This window comes from Ambystoma mexicanum, chromosome 5p, assembly GCF_040938575.1.
Source record: "Ambystoma mexicanum isolate Mex_15411 chromosome 5p, UKY_AmexF1_1, whole genome shotgun sequence".
NCBI lineage: Eukaryota > Metazoa > Chordata > Amphibia > Caudata > Ambystomatidae > Ambystoma > Ambystoma mexicanum.
Window position 1 is genome coordinate 714,067,002 of NC_090930.1, and position 21,784 is coordinate 714,088,785.

The following is a 21,784-nucleotide window of genomic DNA, read 5'->3' on the forward strand; positions in this document are numbered from 1 at the left end:
GTTAAACATATATGGTTCAAACATTGACAATCCCGATTTGTATGTATAGGTAATTAACCTATTGGTTTTATATCCCCTAGTGCCTATCCTCTGGGGAGGAGACTTTAATACTATCATGGATTCGAACCTTGACTGATCTGGGAGTAAAGCCCGACAATTATACAAAGTTGCCTGTATGATATGAGTATGTTTGACCTATCTGGGTGTCTTTGGATGCCTGGAGACTGCTTAACCCAACATCCAGAATGTACTCATTCTATTCCACGGTGCATGACTCCCACACGCGCATTGATATGTGGCTATTGTCAGATGGTCTGGATGGGTGCCTCAATAAGTCTACCATTCTCCCCAAGACTTTTTCCGATCACTCCCCAATCACTCTGTCACTCACACTGGGAAATGCACAACAGGGGAGGCGCCAGTGCAGACTTAAACCCCAAGAATTACTGGACTCTGTGTTTGAGGCTGAAATTGGGGAATGTATAGAGGAGTACTTCGAGGTTAACACATGCTCCATTAGCATGTGTGCAACTTTATGGAAAGCCTTTAAGGCATACATTTGTGGTATGGCCGTGAGTAAGGAATCTGGGATAGTCAAGGCAATAAGAAGGGATATGCAAGTCAGCGAGAACACTCTGCGTCAGCTTGAGGAACAATATGCAACTACCCCTACTGCCACTATATTGGGAGACATTAAGTGTGAACTTGACAAGTTCCAGTCCCACACCGACAGGGAACTGAAGTTCCTAGAATGCCCAGGCTTGGCACGGAAATATGGCTAGGGCGAGCGCCCTGGCAGACTGCTGGCCAAGATCGTGTGGCAGGCGGGAAGCAGCCACCATATCCCACTAGTGCAAGACAACCTAGTGGTGCTGGTGCACACTGCGCCTCAGGTAAATCGGGTGTTCTGCTCTTTTTATGAAACTCTCTACGCTAATAAGGATGCAGCATCCATCCCTGACATCGAGGCATTTCTCGATACCCTGCCACTATCTGTGCTGTCCCATGAAGCTAGAGAAACTCTAGAGAGCCCCATGTCAGCGGAGGAGATTTCCTGTGCCATCGAGGCCCTGCCCTCTGGTAGGGTCCCCGGCTCTGATGGGCTGACCATGGAATTTTATAAAAATGTCACAGCCCGACTAGTACCCCAGCTAGTTACCCTATGGGAGGAACCTTGTTCACGGGGAGTACTTCCCCCTAACCACCCACACACTGCGGGAAGCAGTGATTACTGTACTGCTGAAACCTGGTAAACTGCCCTAGCAGTGTGGATCTTACTGTCCACTATCACTCATCAACTCTGACGTGAAAATATACGCGAAGGCCTTGTCCCTCCGACTGGCTCCTTACATGGAACACATCATCCACTCTGATCAACCGGCTTCATCCCTGACCGCTCCACGGAACTTAATTTAAGTCCCCACTTCAACATTCTTGCTCAGGTAGACCCAGACACGCAGCTCCTTGTGGGCAGTGTTGCTGGGGACCATTAGGGTCCTCCTTTGAGATTCTTTTTCTATATCCTCGAGTAACTACGCACCCCCTTAGGTGGAGTGCCAAAGGGATACCTAGTATAGTATCCCCGTTCTCTCCTCTCTTGGGACTTTTTAGTCACATAGACAATCTCCTAGTTACTGCTGGTGGCAGCGGACGTGTTCTACCAAATATTGTGTAATTATTATAATGCAGGCTCTGTCCATCTCCTCGGTAGTGCACAATAATGGTCCTTCTTTTTTTGCCATTTTTAACATGGTTGTTCTTTGTCAGCCCTTCTTCTACCATTCTGAGAGGGGTAAGCCTGTGTGTGTTTGTTTTGCCTTTCGTGGAAACCCTTGGGTGTCCCTGCCTAGGCTCCAGAGTGTCTGGGCAGGCAGGAAGTGGGTGAGGAGTTTTCCACCCCATGTCCTTTGCCAGGGTGCCTGAACAGGACCACCTCTCACATGGGATTGACAGCCACACGCCACGTTTCTGTATAATGCTGAGATTGCAGATGAGTGTGTGCTAGAACTGTATAAAAGGTGAGGCTTCTGGAGTGAAAAGCAAGTCGACCACTGGAACCTGAAGTAACCAAAGAAGATGACCAGAGACGCCTACCGACCCTTTGCAACACTGTGAAGTGACCACTGCTGTCCTGACCCTGTTTTCTGTGCGACAAAGGAATTTAGAAGAAGACGACTCCTTCCCTTTGGCTGGTGGGAATAGCCAGTTCCAAGATGAACTTTGAATTGAGCCATCTTCCGAGGTCCTGTGCGTTTCCAGAGCTGCCAACACCAGGAGACCTGCTGCCCATTTCGAGTGCATTGTCGTGGAAAGGCTGAATCCGTACAAATCTTTGCTGATCCCTCAAAGACCACTCCAGAGATCCAATCCAACTCGCCCAGACCCCCTCATCAGAGTACGGTACTGCAGGAACCAAAAAAGATTGACCGGGAGATCTGCGCCCTTTGTTGGTGCTGCAGAAAAGGCACCAAAACCACAGAGTGAACAACAAGTTTGCTGGCAGTCGTGCCCCAGGGCCTCCCTCGAGACTGCTGCTGAGAGATCCTGTCCATTGTCCTCCCTTCAGTCATCAGACTAAGGAATCCAGAGGTTGGGTCCAGAGCTGAAACATTGCAGAGTATCCAGCACAAACATTTTCTTCTAACCTAAGGTACTGTGGAGAAAATGGTATTGCTTACCTGATTCCAGAAAGTTGCTCCACAGCGTTGGAGTGCATGTAGAGGTGTCCAGGGCAACCCCCTCTTACCTCAGACTCAAGCCGCTGCTTGTGTCCCTTTTCAGAGTCCTTTAGCAGGTTCTCCAAAGTTGGGCAAACTTCTTGTATCTTCCTTCCTAGTGACTATAAAGTATCCACAGGAACTTTTGATTTCTTCTGCGTTTCAAGACGTTAAACCGATACAAACTGCCTTTTAGCTAGGGTTGCGTTTTTGAAATTAATGAACTTACTGTGTCCTGCGAAACTGCCTCTAGAGCCTGAAGCTCTGCTAGGATAACACTAACCAACTGTTTTCTTTCCCAAAAATTATTATTTTATATGTGTATGCAGACCAAATACAATTACTGTATTAATTTGTGGGTTTTGGCATATTACCTATAGAATTGTCAAACTCCTGTAACAATTGTAGACGTTCAGCAACTACCAACTAAGAAGTGACTATTTGAAAGTATTGAAAAGTATATCTATGTCTGATGGTTTAAAGTATTTAACAGTGACCCTTGTGTACAAATAATAAATATATATTTTCATATACTTTTAAGTGTGTTTCTTTGATGTACTTCACTAGCTGGGTTCAGTGTATTTACCTACAGCTCACATCTTCCTCTTAAAATAATCCTGACTGCTCTGCCGCTCTACCAAGTTCCTGAGTTAGTACAGATTGATACTAAGAGTTGGAGATCTACAAACCACTGGGATAGCTTACTAAAGTCTTACTATCAAGTACGACTTTAGGAAAACTCCCCTAACAGAGGGCTTCTGTAAGCACTTGTGGGCAGAGTCCAGTAAGATTAATAAATTGCTGAATCGACCAAAGGGTAGGGTTTGTGAAAAGACGTATTACATATGGTGAGGTTTTGTTGTAGAGAAAGAGAGCTTTGGGTGGCCTCAGATCCCCTTCTGTACCAAAGATCAAAGCAGAGACTGCATATAGTTGATACAACCCTCCTCCCTAGCAAGGGTTATACTAAAGGTCACTACTAATGGGTATTCGGCGAATGTGCAGCTAACATCCATATTTTTGGCTTTCAATGTAGTCTTTAAATCCACATTTTCAAGGCTCATTAGTCACTTCTGATGTTTATTAAATGTGTGTCTGAATAAAATAAAACCACTTCATTTAAGGTCGAATTTTAAAAACGGAACTCAAATTTAAAATATATTGCTGATGTGCTCGCTTTAATGTTTTACTTCTTCTATACATTGTGCCGGTGAAAACAAAATGAATATAAAGAAATATCTGAGCAAAAATAATGGACATTTTAAATGTTTAAAATAGCTCATCCAATTTTCAACCCTGGCCTTTCCCTGTGGATTAAGGAAGTGGATGAGCCGGGTTCCAGTTGCCATCAGAACACAAAGGAAGAACAACCTTGTACAGCTGGTGAGTAGAACTTTACCACTGTTGAAATCCCGCCGGGAGAGATCAAATGGCAAGGGTAAATTGAACAGCCATGCCGATGCCATCCGTGAGAGGGATACTTCACTTTGTACTTGGTCAAACCTTCCATTTTCATGTGTCCTGGTTATTCTAGTTTGTATTATATCCACCAGAATGATATATACAAAGCTTATTGCAGAAATCTTGTTTGTCGTTAACTGTGCACATTCTATGTTTTTTCTCTTTTTGATTTCACTTTTAGTGGTCTAAGCACTGCAGTATTCCCCACTGGCCGATGCCTTCACAATGGTTTTTAAGTACAAATGCCACCTTTTCTCACCCTTTCTGTTTTGTGTAATTAAAGTTACGGTTGACTCTTTTCGAGCAATCAAGTTCACTGGAGAAGGGTGCCTAAATAAATAGGTTCATAGATTATATTTACTATGCATGAGATGGGGGTCCCGCCGGGCCTTAGGCTGGAGGAGGCGACACTTTGTTTTGCGACTACTAATACATACTCTGCTGTGTTTTTACATTGCGCTCAAAACGAAATTCCACAGAGTAAAGCGGCAGGCGGCGGTAGGAGAGTTGTGCTTGCAGAATGATGTGTGCTGGTACTTCTTTTCAAATGCACTTCCTAAGTTTATTTTCAAATGTAAACACCCCAAAATGGCATAGTGATCTCCACAGGGTCACTTAGTGAGCACAAACAGCACTCCAGGTGCAGCCAAAGTCTCAAGTCTGTTTCTCGCTCATTTGGCAGAGCCATGCGACGCTATGAGGTCTAGCACCACTTGCAGGCGTTTTCGATTTATCACATTGCAGTATCTTACAGGAGATAACCCCGTTTAATATCACAGCACTCTTCTGCCTCGTGGTCCAGCAGCAATTTAGTGCCCCTCGTGCAGCAGGCAGGGTCTTCTATGGAAGTCTTTGATCAGAATGCCCAGGGTTTACTTTGCCATATGGTTTCAAATGCTGGCTCCTCCTTCAGAGAAAGCTGCAGATGGAGGGGTTTGCGGTGTCGGGTTCCTGAACTGAATTGCTGCCCCCAGCAGGCCATTTTGTTCCACAAATCGCCACATGTTTACACATAATAAATGATGCTTGCTTTACTGATGAAAGGAATCTGGAGTAGTGACGTTCATGTTGCTATTAGTCTTTTCTCACTCTCCTCCTTCTCTCTATTTCTCTCGTTCATATGACTCGACTTCTTTTTAATTTTCTCTGCATAGTCTTCAAGTGATACCATGGCCTTATAGTCTTCAAGTGATACCATGGCCTTGCTCCCCCTCATCTTGCATCCTTCATTTAGCTCAATTCCCCTTCACGTTCTCTTTGTTTCCACCATCTCCATCTTACTACCCAAACTTCCTTGTGCTCCTTCACGTTTCCGCCCGTTCTCACCTCTTGTCCCAAATTTTGGAATGCCTTCTCCCCTGACTTTCGCGCCTCCCCCGCTCTTCACATTTTCTGCTCCCGTTTTAAGGCTATCTTCCTAACTGCTCTGTCATCTTCCCAATCTTTACCCTCCTGTTACTAGTTATTTCACATCGGTCGTGGGACATCTTAAGATGCTGTCCAATGGTATATATTATTTTCAAAACTTAGACAAACTGTAGAAGAGCCTGTGTGATACGGTTAGGTGCTTGTAGTCATTTTGTGATACAGAAATGCATCTTTAGGTGCATAACCTTTGTTTTTCAATAAACATTTGAACACGTGTTTGTCGCATCGTACAAGAACCGTATAACCCTCATTAGCTGTTAAGCCCAGCTCTGAACACAGATGTGATGTGGACAGAAAGGAAGGTTGACACCTGTGGCAATAAATGTGGGCCTTGCCCTCCACACCAAACTCTGTCTTTTTCACTGTTCCCAAAAGTGAAGCGCACCTGTTGCACCTGCTATACATAAAACTCATGTAAAGAGGATAATTTGGAAACCCCAAAGGTGTGCCCTTGATGCAAGTATGTGTCATTCTCGCTTTAACACTAGTAATTACCCTCTCTGCAGATTAACGCCTGAGCTAGTAGTGAGGTATTAGTTACACAATAAGAATTGAATTAGAAGTGTTGTTACACCTTTGTTGAACTAGTTACCCACTAGTAAATGGTTCCTGCACTGTCTGTTACAGGTTAATTGCACATTCATTAATGCATTCTTACTGCACCTTATAATAGTGATACTGACGTATTTGACACTATCCATCATCTGTGTCTAAGATGATGTGGAAAATGTCTGAAGTAATCAGACCTGTGCACCAGATAATCAAAAACTCGCACTGGCGCAAAGGGTTTTTCACATACTCCTCTATTCCACCCCCCTTTCTCCATACTCTTGTGACTACCTGTCCATGGAAAATGGGACCGGAGCCTTGAAGAAAATGTCCTTGCACTAAGAAATTCGAGCATACCCATGCAGCATTTGGCCGTGCCCCTTCAGCAGCTAGCCCTCGCCCCTCCAATCTATTTCTCCACGGAGGATGAACAGGAGCCTCCAGCACGATGCTCTCTTCTCGCCTCTTGATTTTTCCGACTCTTTTCTTCGCTGTGCAGTACATTTTTTATTCTTGTTGCTTGGTTTTTCCCTCTGGTGCTGTGGCATAATGCGGTTTCATTCCACCCACCTATGCTGGGTAAAACCAGTTTTGGTATGTACGTAGACTGTGACCGACATATCTCTTCAGACCCTTACTTCCTCTGCCTGGAGAGCCTGAGCTCAGACTATCGTTGGGACCATTGTTGTGGGTTCTGCACTGCATTGTCTGTTAGCTATTTTACCAGACAGGTATGCTGGTGGGGGGCATTTTTTTAACGCTTTTTATTCAAGTTTTACAACAAATTAAACATTACATTCACTGTTCCCAAACCTCTCTCCCAGCCCTTCCTCAAACCCCCAATCCAACTGGTGCATTTTTGTCTCCATACCAGTACATCCTTCACCCTTTACGGTGTGCCGGGATCATCATTCAAAAGGACCTATGTTCGTAAGGGTGCCCAATAATCGAGTGATCTATCATTTAGAGAGAGGGAGGCGCGGAGTATGTCGTTTCCCGCCTTTCACACATTTTCCTCAAATTCAACCATTCATTCACAGAGGGAGATTTTCGCCTCATCCAAGTCTTGGCCATCAGGGCTCTAGCCACCACGGATGCCATGGCTAATAGCCTCCTCTCGAACCTGGAGGGGCATCAAACAGTGCCAGCAACCAGGCGTCAGGGGAATCCTGTGGGCAGGCAAGAACTATCCGAGAATTGTGTCCAGAAACCCCTTCCCAAAAGAGCTGCATATAGCAACAGTTCCAAACCATGTGTCTAAAGTTTGCCTCACCAAATGGACATCTTGGGCAGGTTGCATTTCTCTCCAGGTAGTATTTATGAGTGTACGGCGGTCAGGTATGATTGATGCAAAAACTTAAAATGGATTAGGCGAAACCTGGCATTCAGTGAGATTTCCCTGGTCAACATACAGATCGCCCGCCACTGGTCCTCCCGCAGGGGAGCATCAAGAACACTCTCCCATTTGGTCTTAAACAATACCCGGGTGCCCGGAAGTTGTGATTTCATCAATTTGTACAAAGCAGAAACCATGCTATTAAGACTTGGAGGGTTAGTCACAAATTGGGTTAAGGGGGAGGCAGCTGGGATTTACAGAAAAGTAGACCAAAGTCCCTGGAGGGTTTCCCGCAGTCTGCAATAGAATAGAAGGGAGACAGCGTTTCATGGACACTGCACAAAACTGATCGTTGGATACCACATCGCCCAGGGAACTGACACCTAATTTCTGAAACTGCAACTTGAAGGTCGCCTCGGTTGTCAGGGGGTACTCGTGTATAGAGTATAGTGCATAATCTGCGTGGTAATTGCCCGGTACCCCGGCCACAGAGTTTACTTGATGCAATACACACATCAGGTCACGTCTATAGGTTGTATCTCGCACCTGGGGATGTGTCTGGGTGTCCCCATAATAGGCCTCTCAGATCGTATGGGTGTGTGGTGGCCTTCTCAAGTTTAATATGCGGCAATTGAGTGGATGGGTGCCACCATCATACTGCAAACTGAATTTGTGCTGCAAGAAAGTAAGCGTATAAATCTGGATAATCCAGTCCCGCCAGGACATAAGGAAGAGCTAGTGTATCAAGCGTGATCCACGCATGTTTACCCACCCATACCAATTTAGTGAGCATGAAATGCACACAGCGCCAGATCCACGAGGGAGGGATCAATGGTACATTATTGAAAATCTATAGCATTTTGGATACTATCACCATCTTGGCCAGAGCCAGGCGTGTGGCGTGGGACAGCGGCAGACAGATCCAGAACTCTACCTTGCATTGCAGCTGCTCAAGGGCAGCCAGATAGTTTTTCCGAAGTGCTTGGAGGGTGAGGTGGAAACTATTACCCCGAGGTATCGCATGCCTTCAAGGCACCATCGAAAGTCATTACCTACATCAGTAGAGTACTGTGGGGTCAGTGGACGAATCTTCGACTTGGAGCAGTTGATGCAGAGCCCCGAGAAACTCCCAAATACTGAGATTTCCTGTACCAGTGGTTGAAGATTTTGTCTGGGATTTTTGACGTACAATAACATATCGTTTGCATAGATGGAGATGATGGAGATACAGGAGTAGATCTGGACCCCTCCAAGTGGAATTACCTGATGGCACAGGCTAGAGTCTTGACCGCCAGGGCAAAAAGGATAGGGGAGAAGGGGCAACCCTGTCACATTCCCCTGGTGGAGGATATAGTATCCAACGAGAGCTGGCTCGTTAGTATTGAGGCTTGTGGGGAGGTATACAGTAGGCAGATCCAGCGTAGGTAATGAAGGCCGAGCCCTGATTTGCAGAGGACTTCAAATAGAAAAGGCCACTCGACAGAGTTGAAGGTCTTCTCTGCCTTGATGCATAGACGATGGGGACGTCTTCTTTGATATTATGCATCATGGAAAAAAGGTGCCTAAGATTATTCTGGGTTGATCTCCCCGGAATGAAACCAACCTGGTCGGGGAGAATCGGGGATGGCGTGTGGGGCTATAGTGGGGCTATCAAGGCGCAAATATGTCTCGGATGCCAGGCGGGGGCTTCACTGGTTGCCAGTGGAGTCCAGAATTAAATTCAGAACCTTGGTTATAACGTTTAAGTGTAGAATTCAAATGATGCCTCCATATCTTCAGTGCCACATCAAAGATAAAGTAAACACCAGACCATTAAGGTCTGGTTCGTACAATCTTCTGGAGCAATTTAGACCAAAAACATCGAAGGCGGAGAATGGGGCTTTTGCTTATAAAGCTCCCATATTGTGTAACCAACTTCCAGATCATCTGCGCAAACAAACTCCTGACAACATTCAAGAAAGACCTCAAAACCTTTCTTTTCTCTTGAGCACGCCTCAAGGGGTAGCACTATTTTGGAAATATATTTACAGCTGGTTTTAATCCTTTTTACCCTTTTAGATGGGCTCTTTTAAATTAGAATAGGTGTCCTTTTTCGTTGTCTGTCTTACCTCTGTTAGTGCCTTTATGCCTACGGGCCCATAGAGCGCTATATAAATATTATGTAATGTAATGTAATGGGGAGAAGCCTGTCTGCCAGAAGCTTTGCTAGGATTTTTTATCAGTATTGATAAGCAAGAGGGGTCATACGATGGACAGTCCAGGGGGTTCTTATTTGGTTTAAGCAGGAGGGTAGCAATTGCCGTCCTGGTGGACTCCGGGAGGATGCCTGTAGATAGGGAGAACTCGAACATGCTACACAGATGAGGGGCAAGGATCTCGGAATATTTTTTTATAAAACTCAGCTGAGATGCAGTCCTGCCCAGGAGCCTTACTGATGGCCAGGTCGTGTATAACCCTGCAGATTTCCTCAGTAGTAGGGGGGGGGGGGGCGTTCAGAAGATCTGCCTGATCTGGGTCAATCCACCCCAAGGGAACTTGATCTAAGTAATGTCGGATTTGAGGATACTGATAAATGTGACGAATAAAGCCGACTATAATCGTCCCGAAATATTTTGTTGATTCCTTCAGTTTCGCTAACCAGTGTTCCATTAGGACCTGTAATTTCCAGTATGTTCCCCTGACCCTTCTCTGTGTGAATTGCCCAGGCGAGGGTGCGACTGCTTCTGCCACCCTCCGCATAATTGGTGGCGAGCACAGGATTCCCCCAGATATTTATCCTCTCTGAGCGCTGTATCAGAATGTTCAAGACGTTTTTCTCCCAAAAGCTGGGAGACCTGGGAGTCATCAGACAAAATGTGTTCATGTTCCAGCTCCCCAATCTCCCCTTCTAGGCGTCGAAGGGACGCCCTCAGGGACTTAAGGACCCCACCCTCCCTGGAGATCCAGCAGCCCCTAATAATCACCTTAAAGGCCTCCCAGGCCGTTCTGGAATCAGAGACCGAGCCGTCATTGTTACTGAAGTATTCATGGAAATCATCTCAGATCTCATCTCGGAAGACGGCATCCTCCAGAGCGCGGGGGGAAACAGCCACCACGGGGGACGGTGCAGTGTAGCAGGGACGGAGATGAATCCAAGGACAGGGGAGTGGTCAGAAAGGGTCCTCGGTAGCATTCTGGCAGCCTGTGTGGTGCTAGCCAGAGGGATGGAAAGCATAATATAATCGATCCAGGAGGCGGACCCATGCACCCCAGAGAAGAAAGAGAACTCCCTAACACCGGGGTGAGTGTGACACCATATATCAACCAGCCCCAGTGACTGAGCCACATCCCTCCACGCTAGGGCCACCCTAGAGGTTCTGGCTTGGGCAGATGCAGATCGATCCATATCTCATGTCAGGGCCAGGTTGAAGTCTCTGGCCCAGACTATTTCGTAGGTGGAGTATTTATGGGTCAGGGCAGCACAATTCTGGAAAAATCCGGGAGAATCAACGTTGGGGGCATAAATATTTACAAACAAAATCGTCAACCCACCACATTCTCCCGCAAAAAACAAATAGTGGTCTTCAATATCGGCTATTTTCTAATGGAGTCGGAATTGTAGTAATTGGTGTAAGTCTATAGCAACCCCCCTGGACTGAGATGAATATGGCGCCCCATACCGATGTACGCCCCAACCCTTTAGCCACCGGGAGCTGCCCCTCCATGGGCAGATGTGTTTCCTGGAGACATAGCACTGTGGCCCATACATTTGAATTTTTTACTGTTGGAAAACCCTCTAATGTTCCAGGACATCACCATTAAGGAATCCCCCCCCATCACAGTAAAGATATGCAATCACCTCACCAGCACCCACTAATGATCCGGAGGGCATGTAGTATTTGTTTATTTATTTCACCCTGATAGTCATTCAACCTGCGAGATTGCCGCAAAAAACATTGATTACATTTGCAACTTAACCCATTTCCAACATCCCAGTCCACCCCCCTCCCTCACCAGAAACATAAACTTACTGGCTTGGTTCCCATTCCAACTTCCCAAAACTACCTAACAGAACGCAGTGACTTGAGTCAATGAGGTGCCAAGCGCGGCTGAGATGCTCGAGAATACAGCGACCAATTCATATGAGCTCTAATGACGTGCCAGTAGAAAACAAAAAAAGGGGGGTGAAGAAAGCTCAAGACAGCATTCAGTTAGGGTCATCATGGGCATCATTAGTGTCCAGTAGCTCTGAAACTAAACGATCCGCAGGCACAGGGGAGGTGAAGAACCAGGTTTTACCATTATGGACAACGCAGAGCTTAGCGGGGAAAAGCATGGCATAACGTATGTTCTTCTTTCTCAGACTGTTTTTCACGGCTTGGAACGTCTTCCTTTTCTCCTGGACTTGTTGACTAAAGTCTGGGAAAAGTCTGATGATGGAAAATCCATATCGGAGCTCGCCTTTGTCCCTGGCTGCTCTGTGGAGGATGTCTCTGTCCCTATAATTAAGGATCCTGCCAATAATAGGTCTGTCAGGAGCCCCAGGGGGTGGCCTGGCAGTGAGCGAGCGGTGTGCCTTCTCCACTATGAACATAGAGGACAATGAAGGGTAAGAGAGTATCTCAACGAGGAGTTTCTCCACAAACTGTTCCATGTTGTCGATCTGTGTGGATTTGGGGAACCCGACAATGCGAACATTGTTCCTGCGTGATCTGCCCTCTAGATCATCATTCTTGGCCTCCACGCGCTTCACCGCCTGTTGGAGGGTCACTACCGCCCTCTGTAAGGATGCAACTCTGTCCTCGGATGTTCCCGATCTGTTGTTCAGGCTCTGTCATCCCGTGTCATCCGGCCACATAACTATCTGGATAGCGGACGTCTCGACTTTACAGTTCAGGGTGTCGATTTTTGAACCAAGAGAATCCGTGCTGTTTTTCAAGTTAAATAAAGTTTGATTTAATGTGGCCACATAAACAGCTGTGGGGACGAGGTCAAAGGAGGTGTGGGTGGCACCTGGTCCTCCTGTGCAAACTGGTCCATCTTGCCCGTTTCTTGTTATTACACATTTTCGCAGGATACCGCAGGGGATCCAGGGAGATGACCGCCAACAGAAGGCTCCGACTGCACTACCAATTCAACAGGGCTGGGTGGAGAGGGTAGAAAGATTCGGGAGTTCGAGGTCGCAAGTCAGTCCACCAGGGCAGCCCAGACGTGGTATGTTCCGATGCAACGTCGAGATGGACCGCAGGAGTGGCGATCAGAGAGTGAAGCACTGTGTTTCCCCACAACACTTCCCAAGGGGGGAGCTGTGAGAGTATCTGCCTGCCCCGATCCGGGGGGGAAGCGGTTGCACAAGAGATGTGTTGCGCTCATGGTGTGGGCTAAGGAGGACATGCCGCCAGCTTGATCATCCATTGACTGCCCGGTGGCACTCACAACCCAGGAGACAAGTCAAGAGTGCTTGATGGGGCTGGGATCAGGCTGGGTTGGATCTATTTTATGGTGAGGGCCCCACGATGCAGATCCCAGCCGGTAAACAATGCCCCAGATCACGCCAGAGTTCCCCAATCAGTATGGAGCCTTACAGGTTTCTCTGGCGTTTCTTCAGCGGATCGCTACCTTCACAGTCAAATGGCCAGACGGCTGCTTACAATGCTTTGCGAGATGCGAGAGATGTGGGTGAGCCTGACAGGACGCGGGATCAATGCAGGATCTGCAGGCAGCGCATGTCACCTGAACAGGAAAGTTCTGTCCAATCCCAGACCCAGGATGGAGGCGGTGTCTGTCCAGATCGGTGCACAGCATGGGCTGCTATGTACAGCGATCCAGAGCGAGACGCGGGCGGACCAGAGAGGAGATGCGCCCGCCCTACGAGAGGCGCTTTCCGAGTTCAGCTCACGCGAGAAGGCCAGCAGTCCCCTGCCAGGCAGTCCCTGGCTTCTCCACTACTGGGGGACCACTGCAGGGATCGTGCGCCTCCAGGCACCGGAGCGGGCGCAGAGCGGGCCAGAGGGGGGGAGTATACTCCGCCTGCAGCAGAGGGAGTTGATCTTCAGACCCCGGTCTCGCAAGGCAGCCCGCCATACCTTGTTGGACGGTTGCAGGCAGTTCAGGAGCGAGGGGGTCAACGCAAGGACTTGGCGCGCTCCACAGGCCGGACCATGCCGCAGGCACCTTGCACTATGCCTGGAGGCCTTGCCCCTGCTGGGGGTCACAGGTGTCCAAAAGCGGGAATCAGCAAGCTGGGTAGTCAGGAAGGAGCTCGGACTGAGCTCGACAGATTCCTGATTCAATGCTACAGTTTATATATTTCAGCTGTCACTCTAGAGCAGGATGTTTAAGGATATTGATGGTCGCTGAGAGCGAGCTCTCTCAGGTGGCAGCTATTTTTCAGCCATGCAACATCGTCCTGGTGCGGGACACTTTCTATTCGCCCCCCCCTTAGTGTCTCCTGGAATTCTTGGAAGCAAAATGTTGGGTGAGTGATTTTACTTACTGTAGGGCACCTTGGGCAGGGGACGCCATTGCGGTAGTTGCTCAATCTGGGAGGAATCCTAGTGGTACTCAAGCTTCTGGGGCAATCCTTGACAGTCCTCGTTCTAGGCCTAAAGCCGGGTGCACGCTTGACGAGCCCCTCTGGGCACTAAAGCCGTTCTATCTGTCTAGGCCTGAGAATCCCTGTGGAGGCGTAAAGCAGACAGTTGTCAGAAGATCCTCGGGGAGGGGCTTAGTCTGGGGGAACTTCTGAGGATCCTCACACAGGCGCTGATACTGGTCATGCTCTCGATCGCCATAAAGAGCTAAGGAGAAGAAGTGGTTGCGCCATGGGCTCCTAGAAGAGTCTAGACACCACATGCGCAAGCTCAAGTCGGCAACACCACTGCATAAGGTGGCAAAGCATCAAAAGAGGGTGAATCTGAATCTGCCAATTTCTCAGCCTCACCAGGTTACAAAATGGAAGATGGCGCTCCTGTGGCAGTCCCAGGCCCATTCCGTGCCGGTCTTGGGAGGAAGATGTGTACCCCTCCCTCCAGGGATCCCTTCTTCCCCTCAGTTCAGTGGTTGATGTCCCACTTGTTGATGGTCGACTCGTCGCAGGCTTCCTCCTTTTTAGACTATTTTGGCTTACTCGAGGGTCCTCATGGGTCCCTGTCTTAAAGTTGTCATGAGCGCAAACACCTCTGCGGCCCTCACAGAGGCCCATGTGTTTGCCAAGTTTCACACGATAATACACTCAAAAGCCAGGAAAGGCTATTTCCGTGAGATATGCTACCACATCCTCCAGTGTCAACGTAAGTAACTCAGTCTGATTCTGCACCTCAGCAGGATGTGTGCACTGGCCTGATCTCCCCCTCACCTCTTCCTCCAGTGTCGACAGCAGGCACATTTGGCACCTGTTCAACCATAACATGCTAATTCTGATCCGGGGCAGCTGTCGCCACTGTGAGAAGCCTGAAAGCATCTCACCCGCTTCTCCCCGGGGATCTGGTACCCAGGTGGCCTGAACACAGCCATCGCTTTTGGATCCACTTCCTGAGGGCGGACCACTGCGGGAGGATCACCTGGATGAGAGGGGTCTTCAGGGAGTGGAAGTGTAGGATACCATGGAGCTCAAACCGCCGCCCCTTTCCCGACACAAACACTTTCTCACGGACAGTTCACCATGAGTGACAATGGACTAACACCAGGACCGTATACCTGACATGTCCCAACACTATAGGCAGGCAAGGTCAGGCAATTACGGATCATTACACACACCTGACTTCCTTCACACTTCCCCCACGGATAAAAGGTGGAGCACGAAAGCACACTCTGAGGGAGGCAAAACACATGAGGAAACAGCAGTTCCCAGATGGCAATTTAATACAAGGAGAAACACTGCGAGACCAGAGAATGTTGCACGGATGGAAGTACCCTTAAGAGCGTTACCTTCATGAGCCTTGGAAGTAAGAAACGGAACACCAGGAACAAAGGCTGATCAAACCTGCACAGTGTGTCAGAGGAACTCGGGGCTCTCCCGCGTCGATAACCAGGGTGGGGAGGAGTGGTTGCCGCTGTGGTACTATCATTAGCTCCTACAACAAAGCGGCGTCAGAAGAGACAGCACAGCTGCTGAGTCGGAGAGACTGGGCCTCATTACAACCCTGGCGTTAAGGGGTTAACGGCGCCGTAAAAGACTGCAGCGCCGTTAAACCCTTAACGCCCGTTCACACTTTAACGCCTGCTTTTTGCAGGCGGTAAAGTCCAACCCGCTAAGGGACCTTGGTGCTAATTACGGCACCATAATTTACGGTGCCGTAATTAGCGCCTTCCCCATTCCCATTGAGCCCTATGGGCCAAAAATGGGAATGGGCCATGGTGAATGGGGATTTACCGCCCCGCCAACCTTGGAATGGGGCGGTAAATCCGCCATCCACCATGGCGGAATCCGGCATGGACCATGGTGCTAATAGCACCATGGTCCACCGCCAGGGTTGTAATGAGGCCCACTGATACCAAACCAGCTTGTGTTTTGAACCAAGGTTGCAAGCATCAAAGAGAACAGTGTGTGAGGCGTTTGGGATGAGCAACATGACTACAGTTGGAAGGCAAAGGAAGTAGTTGAATTTCATAATTGAACTTGGGAGGCCAAGAAAAGATACCATACACAGAGTGGTCTGGCGCCACGTGGGTGCTCATTGGAAAGTCTCTGTTAGGTATCCAACTGATTCTGAGTCTGAGAAAAAGAAATATTGAGATCAAGGTGGTCATGTTAAACCCTGTGCACATTTGGATGACTTTGATAGTTTAATTTACATCACAATTGGTCAAGGCCTGGCTGAGGGAGACTAATTGAATGAGAAAAAAGGGATCTGAGCCCGGCAGAGGAGTATCGGGGTGAACCCGTGAGTCAACCGAAAAATTATTCTCTGAACCTTGTTTTGAAAGGGATCTGAGCCCGGAAGAGTGGGATCCAGGGTGAATACCTACATTGAATACTGGAAAAAGGAAAAGAACGTTTGCGTGTTTTTTTTGGTACAGCAGGCCCTCTACGTCAAGAGACTTGCAAGAAATAAAGAGACTTGGATACACAAGGTCCTGAACTAGGAAAATTGAACTGTATCCTCGTGCCGCAGAAGCCAGAGTGTGTGCTTTGCTCAAGTGACCCACCTTGCCCTGTGCTGAAAACGTGGGGAAGGGAGGCCAATGGCCCGAGCATCTTGACATATTATTTTGTGAACACTTCTTTCTTTTTCATGAACATTACCCCACATTATTTGTAAATGAGTGGTAAGGATTGGCAATCGTTTTTTTAGTATAGGCCCTTTTTTTTATTTTTATTTTTTTTTAAACACTTTTTATTGAATTTACAACAAGAATACCAAAACAACTAACCCCGACCCACCACCCTCCCCCTTCCTCCCATGAGGCACATCCGCTCAGCTAACCCGCCCAACACTTCCTTGTACCAGTCACCAAAGCTCGCTGCAAATCCAACAGTTTTAAACGTTGCGGACACCAAACCACCCGAAAATCGTCCTTGAGAAAAGCCAGGATTTCTCCCCAGTCGTAAGCAAAGTTGTGAATATTGTCATTCATGGTGTATGTCGCCCATTCGAGTGCAATGAACTCCCATATCTTACGGAGCCAGTCCTGCATCCTGGGAATCTCTGCGCTTTTCCATCTCTGCGCAATCAACAGCATGGCAGCCAATGTCAGAAAAACCATTGCTTTCTCACGAGCCCTAGATTCCCCTCCTGCGAGGCCTTCCCTCAACCCCAACAAAGTCTGCTCCGGCGTTCGGGTCTCCCCAGGACCAAAGGCCTGCTCTTGCGCCCTCTGAATTTCTTGCCAGAAGGGCCCGATTTTCGGGTATCCCCACCATATGTGATCTGCTGTGCCAATCATCCCACATCCTCTCCAACAGTCCCCACTGACAACCGGGTATATCCTGTGCAGTCGGACCGGAGTGTAATGCCAACCTAATAGGATCTTATACCAAGCCTCTTGCAGCTGGGAAGCTCTAGCCAACTTGGGAATCCTTCTCCACAACCTTTCCCACTAGTCCCTGCTCATCTCTCTCCCCAGTACCTCCTCCCATCTCCTCATGTAGGGCCATTGCTGCCTGACAGTTGCATTATCCAATATCTTGTATAGATTTGAGATGAACCCCTTGGACCCATCATTTGTCAGGAGACATTTTTCAAAGGGCGTTTCCTCCCTATTCGCCGCTCCCTTAATCCCAGGATTCATGACCCAATGGGCCTCATTACGAGGTGGGGGGTAAGTAACGGCCCTTATCGGTCTGGAGCATATACTGTGTCCGTTTAGCTTCAAGGCCGCTATTAGAGGGCCATTACGAGTACGCGGGCACGAGCTTTGCGCCATGCCGGTAACGACCTTACCGCCCTGCCGTTAGAAGGCGAAAAATCGCCTTTACCGGCATTTTGCGAAGCGCAGATTGCTCCACCGCCATCTATGCCACCAGCATTAGCTGTGACCGCTATTAGCGGTGACCGCTAATAAGCGGAACCGGAAGTAGCGTCATCGCACAGGAACGGGAAAGAGCACGGCGGCCATCTTTAAAACACAATCCATTGCCTTCCTCTGTAACCAGGACCCATATCACCACCATACCTGTCCCAACATATACGTGCAGCATTTCACAATGCCCACGGCCCTTTAAAAAAGTGCTGAGCGCTTGCGCAAGGAGCTCTTCTCACAAGAGGAGCTCAACATGCTGGCAGAGACGCTGGCAGAAAATGCAGATGTCGTGTTCTCCACTAACATGCAGCGACCTGCAGTGCAAAAAAGAGATATGGGCGAAGGTGGCGCAGAAAGTGAGTGCCGTTGGCACCACCCCGCGCACAGCTAAAGATGTCCGGAAGCACTGGGACGAGCTGCGCGTACGCGTGCGGAACATCATCTCTGCCAACCGTAACCTGGGGATGGCAACAGGTGGTGGTGCGGCCTCCCCCATAAAGATGCAACCTTGGAAGGAGATCTGTGCAAGCACCATTGGGATGGAGGCAATCGAAGGAGTGGGGGATATGGAGCATGGAGCCCTGTCATCGGCTGATGCAGGTAGGTGTCCCAAATGAAACACTGTAAAGAACTAAACGATGATATCCCCCTGAAGTGACAGTGCAATGATGGGAAGCAGGGCCCACTAGACACATTTTTGCAAGACTGCCTACAGGCAGTGCACAGCACCATCTTGTCCCCATGCATGATGCACCCCATATATGTTTCATCCCAGACGCATCCATGCATAACCCACCCAAAAGGCAAGCAACCCGTATGTCACTACCCCAATGCCAATCACCTGCCATTCCATAGAAATGCAGCTACCACAATGCATGCCTGATGCATGTAGACCCATCACTAATGGACTCCCTCTATTGGTCCCCCACAGGCACACATTCTGAGAGTGAAGATCAGGACCCCAGGGAGGACGCTGCAACACCATCCAAGAGGTCTAGGGGCATGGTGCCAGCAAACCGTCCCTCAACATCTAGGGGAAGAGGGCAACCTGGACTACTGGGCAAGCCCAACACAACGCAGGATCCGACAGCACAACTCTCCATCACTGACACCACCACAACAACCCCACCAGCCACATCCACACAGGAGCCAGTGGCTAAAGGCACAGTTTCTACTGCAAGCAGTACAGTTGGTGAGACAGCTGCCACGGCAGCTGTGTCTGATGATGAACTATACACACTGACACCCGAAACACCTACTGGTACAGGCCCCCAGCAGTCACCCCAACACTCCTCACCCAGCAATCAGGATGCCAGCAGCCATGAGCTGTCAGCAGTGGAGTCCTGGCCAGGGAGCTTCAGCCCCATGGGGAGCATGCATTAGGGCCCAACCATTGCGCATGCACCAAAAACATCGGCCAGTGTCCGGGACAGGCAGGAGGGCATCAGGGCAATACAACAGCGCCAGGAGGAGCTGACAGGGCTGCTGACCCAGCACATAACCGAATGTGGCCAGACAAGGGAGGAAATGAGGGAAAGCACAGCATCCCTCAAATCTGCCATTGAGTCCACTGGCAAAGACATATGTAGTGAAATGGCGGCTGTGAGGCAGGTCCTCACCCAAATGGTGTCAGCATTGGAGGCCCTGCGTCCCACACAGGTGGTTCAACAACCAGAGACCTCCTCAAATAGCAGCTGCAGACAGACCAGCCCCCTGCGTAGGTCTGTCCGGAATGTGCAGAAGTCAGACAGGGGTCCAACCGATGCTGCCAGTGGAAAAGGGGTGTAGGTGCAGCCTGGCAATCCGAACTCCTGAAGAACAATGGTGCATGCAAGTGCACACCATGTGTGGGGAAGTTGAGGGGGCGGGGGGAGGAGGAGGAGGGAGAGGGTGTGTGGGGATGTTGAGGGGGGAGGGGAAGGGGGGAGAGGGTGTGTGGGGAAGTTGAGGGGGGAGGGGGGAGGGGGGAGAGGGTGTGTGGGGAAGTTGAGGGGGGAGGGAGAGGGGGGAGAGGGCATGTGGGGTGGAGGGCTTCTGCACTAAATAGGTTACATTTCTTCAATACACCTGTTGTGAAATCAGAATTCAAATGAGCGGACATTGTTTATTGTGTACGTGTGCTTTATTGGTGAAGAGTCTACAGTGTCCCTGTCCCTGACACACCCAGTGCCCTGAGTCCTACCTCCATGTCACACTCCCCATCCATGTGTGCTAGAAACATTGGTTTATCAAAGTCTGACGCATGACACGTCCCTCCTGGGCATCGCTGCCTCCCTGAAGTGCAGCCCCATCTCCACCCTCCTCATCCTGGCGGTGCGTATTTCAATGAGGCTGACAATGTCGTCATGTATCATGTCCACAACGGTGGTGATGGTGTCCCGGTCAAGACGGTACAGGGTGTGGATCTGCTCAGGGTTTAGGTTGAATGGACTGACTCTGATGCGAGGGATTGGGGGCTGCCTGCATGGTACCACTGGCTGCACTGGTGGGGCATGCTGGGCCTGCCTCACCCTCCTTCTCCTCCTGCGTCTCCTCTGTGCTGCCTGTTGTTGTTGTTGCTGGAGTGCCACTGCAATCATGTCCTCCAGCCCCAGCATTGCTAGTAGTATTGGAATCATTTTGGTGTGTGACTGGGTGTGGGAAGGGGTGGGGTGTGCTCCTTTTGTGCTGGCCCAGTCTATATTGCCTTCCCCTGTGCGGATTGTGTGCACCTGTGGCAGTTGGGAACACTGCACATGGCCGTTTACGGGTGGTCCGCGATGTCGGTATTTACTCCATGCCGGTAAGGTACTTTTTGGAGTTCAGTAGGCTGTTATTTGCCTGTCCGCCTGACTTGTGATGTCCTCCCGTTTACGCCATGCCGGTATTGCCGGCATGAAGGGTCGCGTGCCCGCACCCATGCCGCTATTAGAGGCACCGTTATTTACGGGTTGGCGGGTCGTAATAGCCCGGAGCGGTAAGCGATGCCGGTAATCCTTTACCCCTTACCTCCAACCTCGTAATGACCCCCAATTTCTTAATTGCGCATATCGGAGCCTTTCTCCCTCCTTCACACCAAATTCTCTTTTACAGTCCACAAAGGATAGTATTCCACCCCCCCCCCCCCCCACCTCTGAACATGTCTGCCAGCCTCCTACATCCCCCCGTTCTGCCATTGTGTAAATGCCCCCTTCTCCATCCCTGGAGTGAAGTCCCCATTGTTGAAAAGGGGCGTGAAGGGGTTCGGGAATGTTGTTATCCCCTTGGTTCTCACCAGCTTATCCCAGTTGTCCGCGACCAATTTGGTCACCGGACTCGTATATAGGCCCTTTTATTTTGACAAGACACCACTAGGACTGCATTATTTTTATTTGATGGTCGTAGCTTGCTCTTATCTGTAAATTTAGATAGGCGTTTATCACACCCTTTTGCAAGTTCAATAAAAACCCTTGAACTGTGGTCACTTGTGTCTGTCTTACTGTTGATACCATGCCTTTCTTACACCACCACCTGCTTTGCTACCACTTCCGTCATTGGTACCGCCTTCATTTCCACCTGTATTAAAGGCTGCAGTCAATTGAGTTGCCGTTGACCAAGCAGACACCAACAACGATCCAGATAGCCTGGAAGAGGAGTTTCCATCGTCGGCGAGAGCATATCATGAGGGTCACATATTTTCTTGAGTTCCTAGTGTGAAGGCATCATGAAGCAGACACAGACAAAAGGTTCAAGTTTGGTCCCCAAGATTTTATTAACTTGAAATGCAGGGTTGGATAAGGTCCTAACTTGCCCTATGCTAGGGTGGGATTTCCCTACCGAAAGAAAACTAAGGATAGTCTGTGTCAGGAATTCCAAAGCAAACGTCTGTCTG

At 49.1% G+C, this 21,784-nt stretch overlaps 1 protein-coding gene across 4 annotated transcripts in view; it reads left to right on the forward strand.

The window, feature by feature from the left end:
- LOC138481146 (uncharacterized) overlaps positions 1–21,784 on the forward strand; it is a 410,877-nt gene that overhangs the window by 256,429 nt on the left and 132,664 nt on the right. For 2 of the 4 annotated variants that reach the window (XM_069613077.1, XM_069613079.1), the window contains one exon: positions 3,996–4,100. The exons of the other annotated variants lie outside the window; for them this stretch is intronic. In XM_069613077.1, the coding sequence (XP_069469178.1) occupies positions 3,996–4,100 (105 nt within the window). Of the gene's footprint in view, positions 1–3,995; positions 4,101–21,784 lie in introns of those variants that run through there. 4 annotated transcript variants of the gene reach the window in all.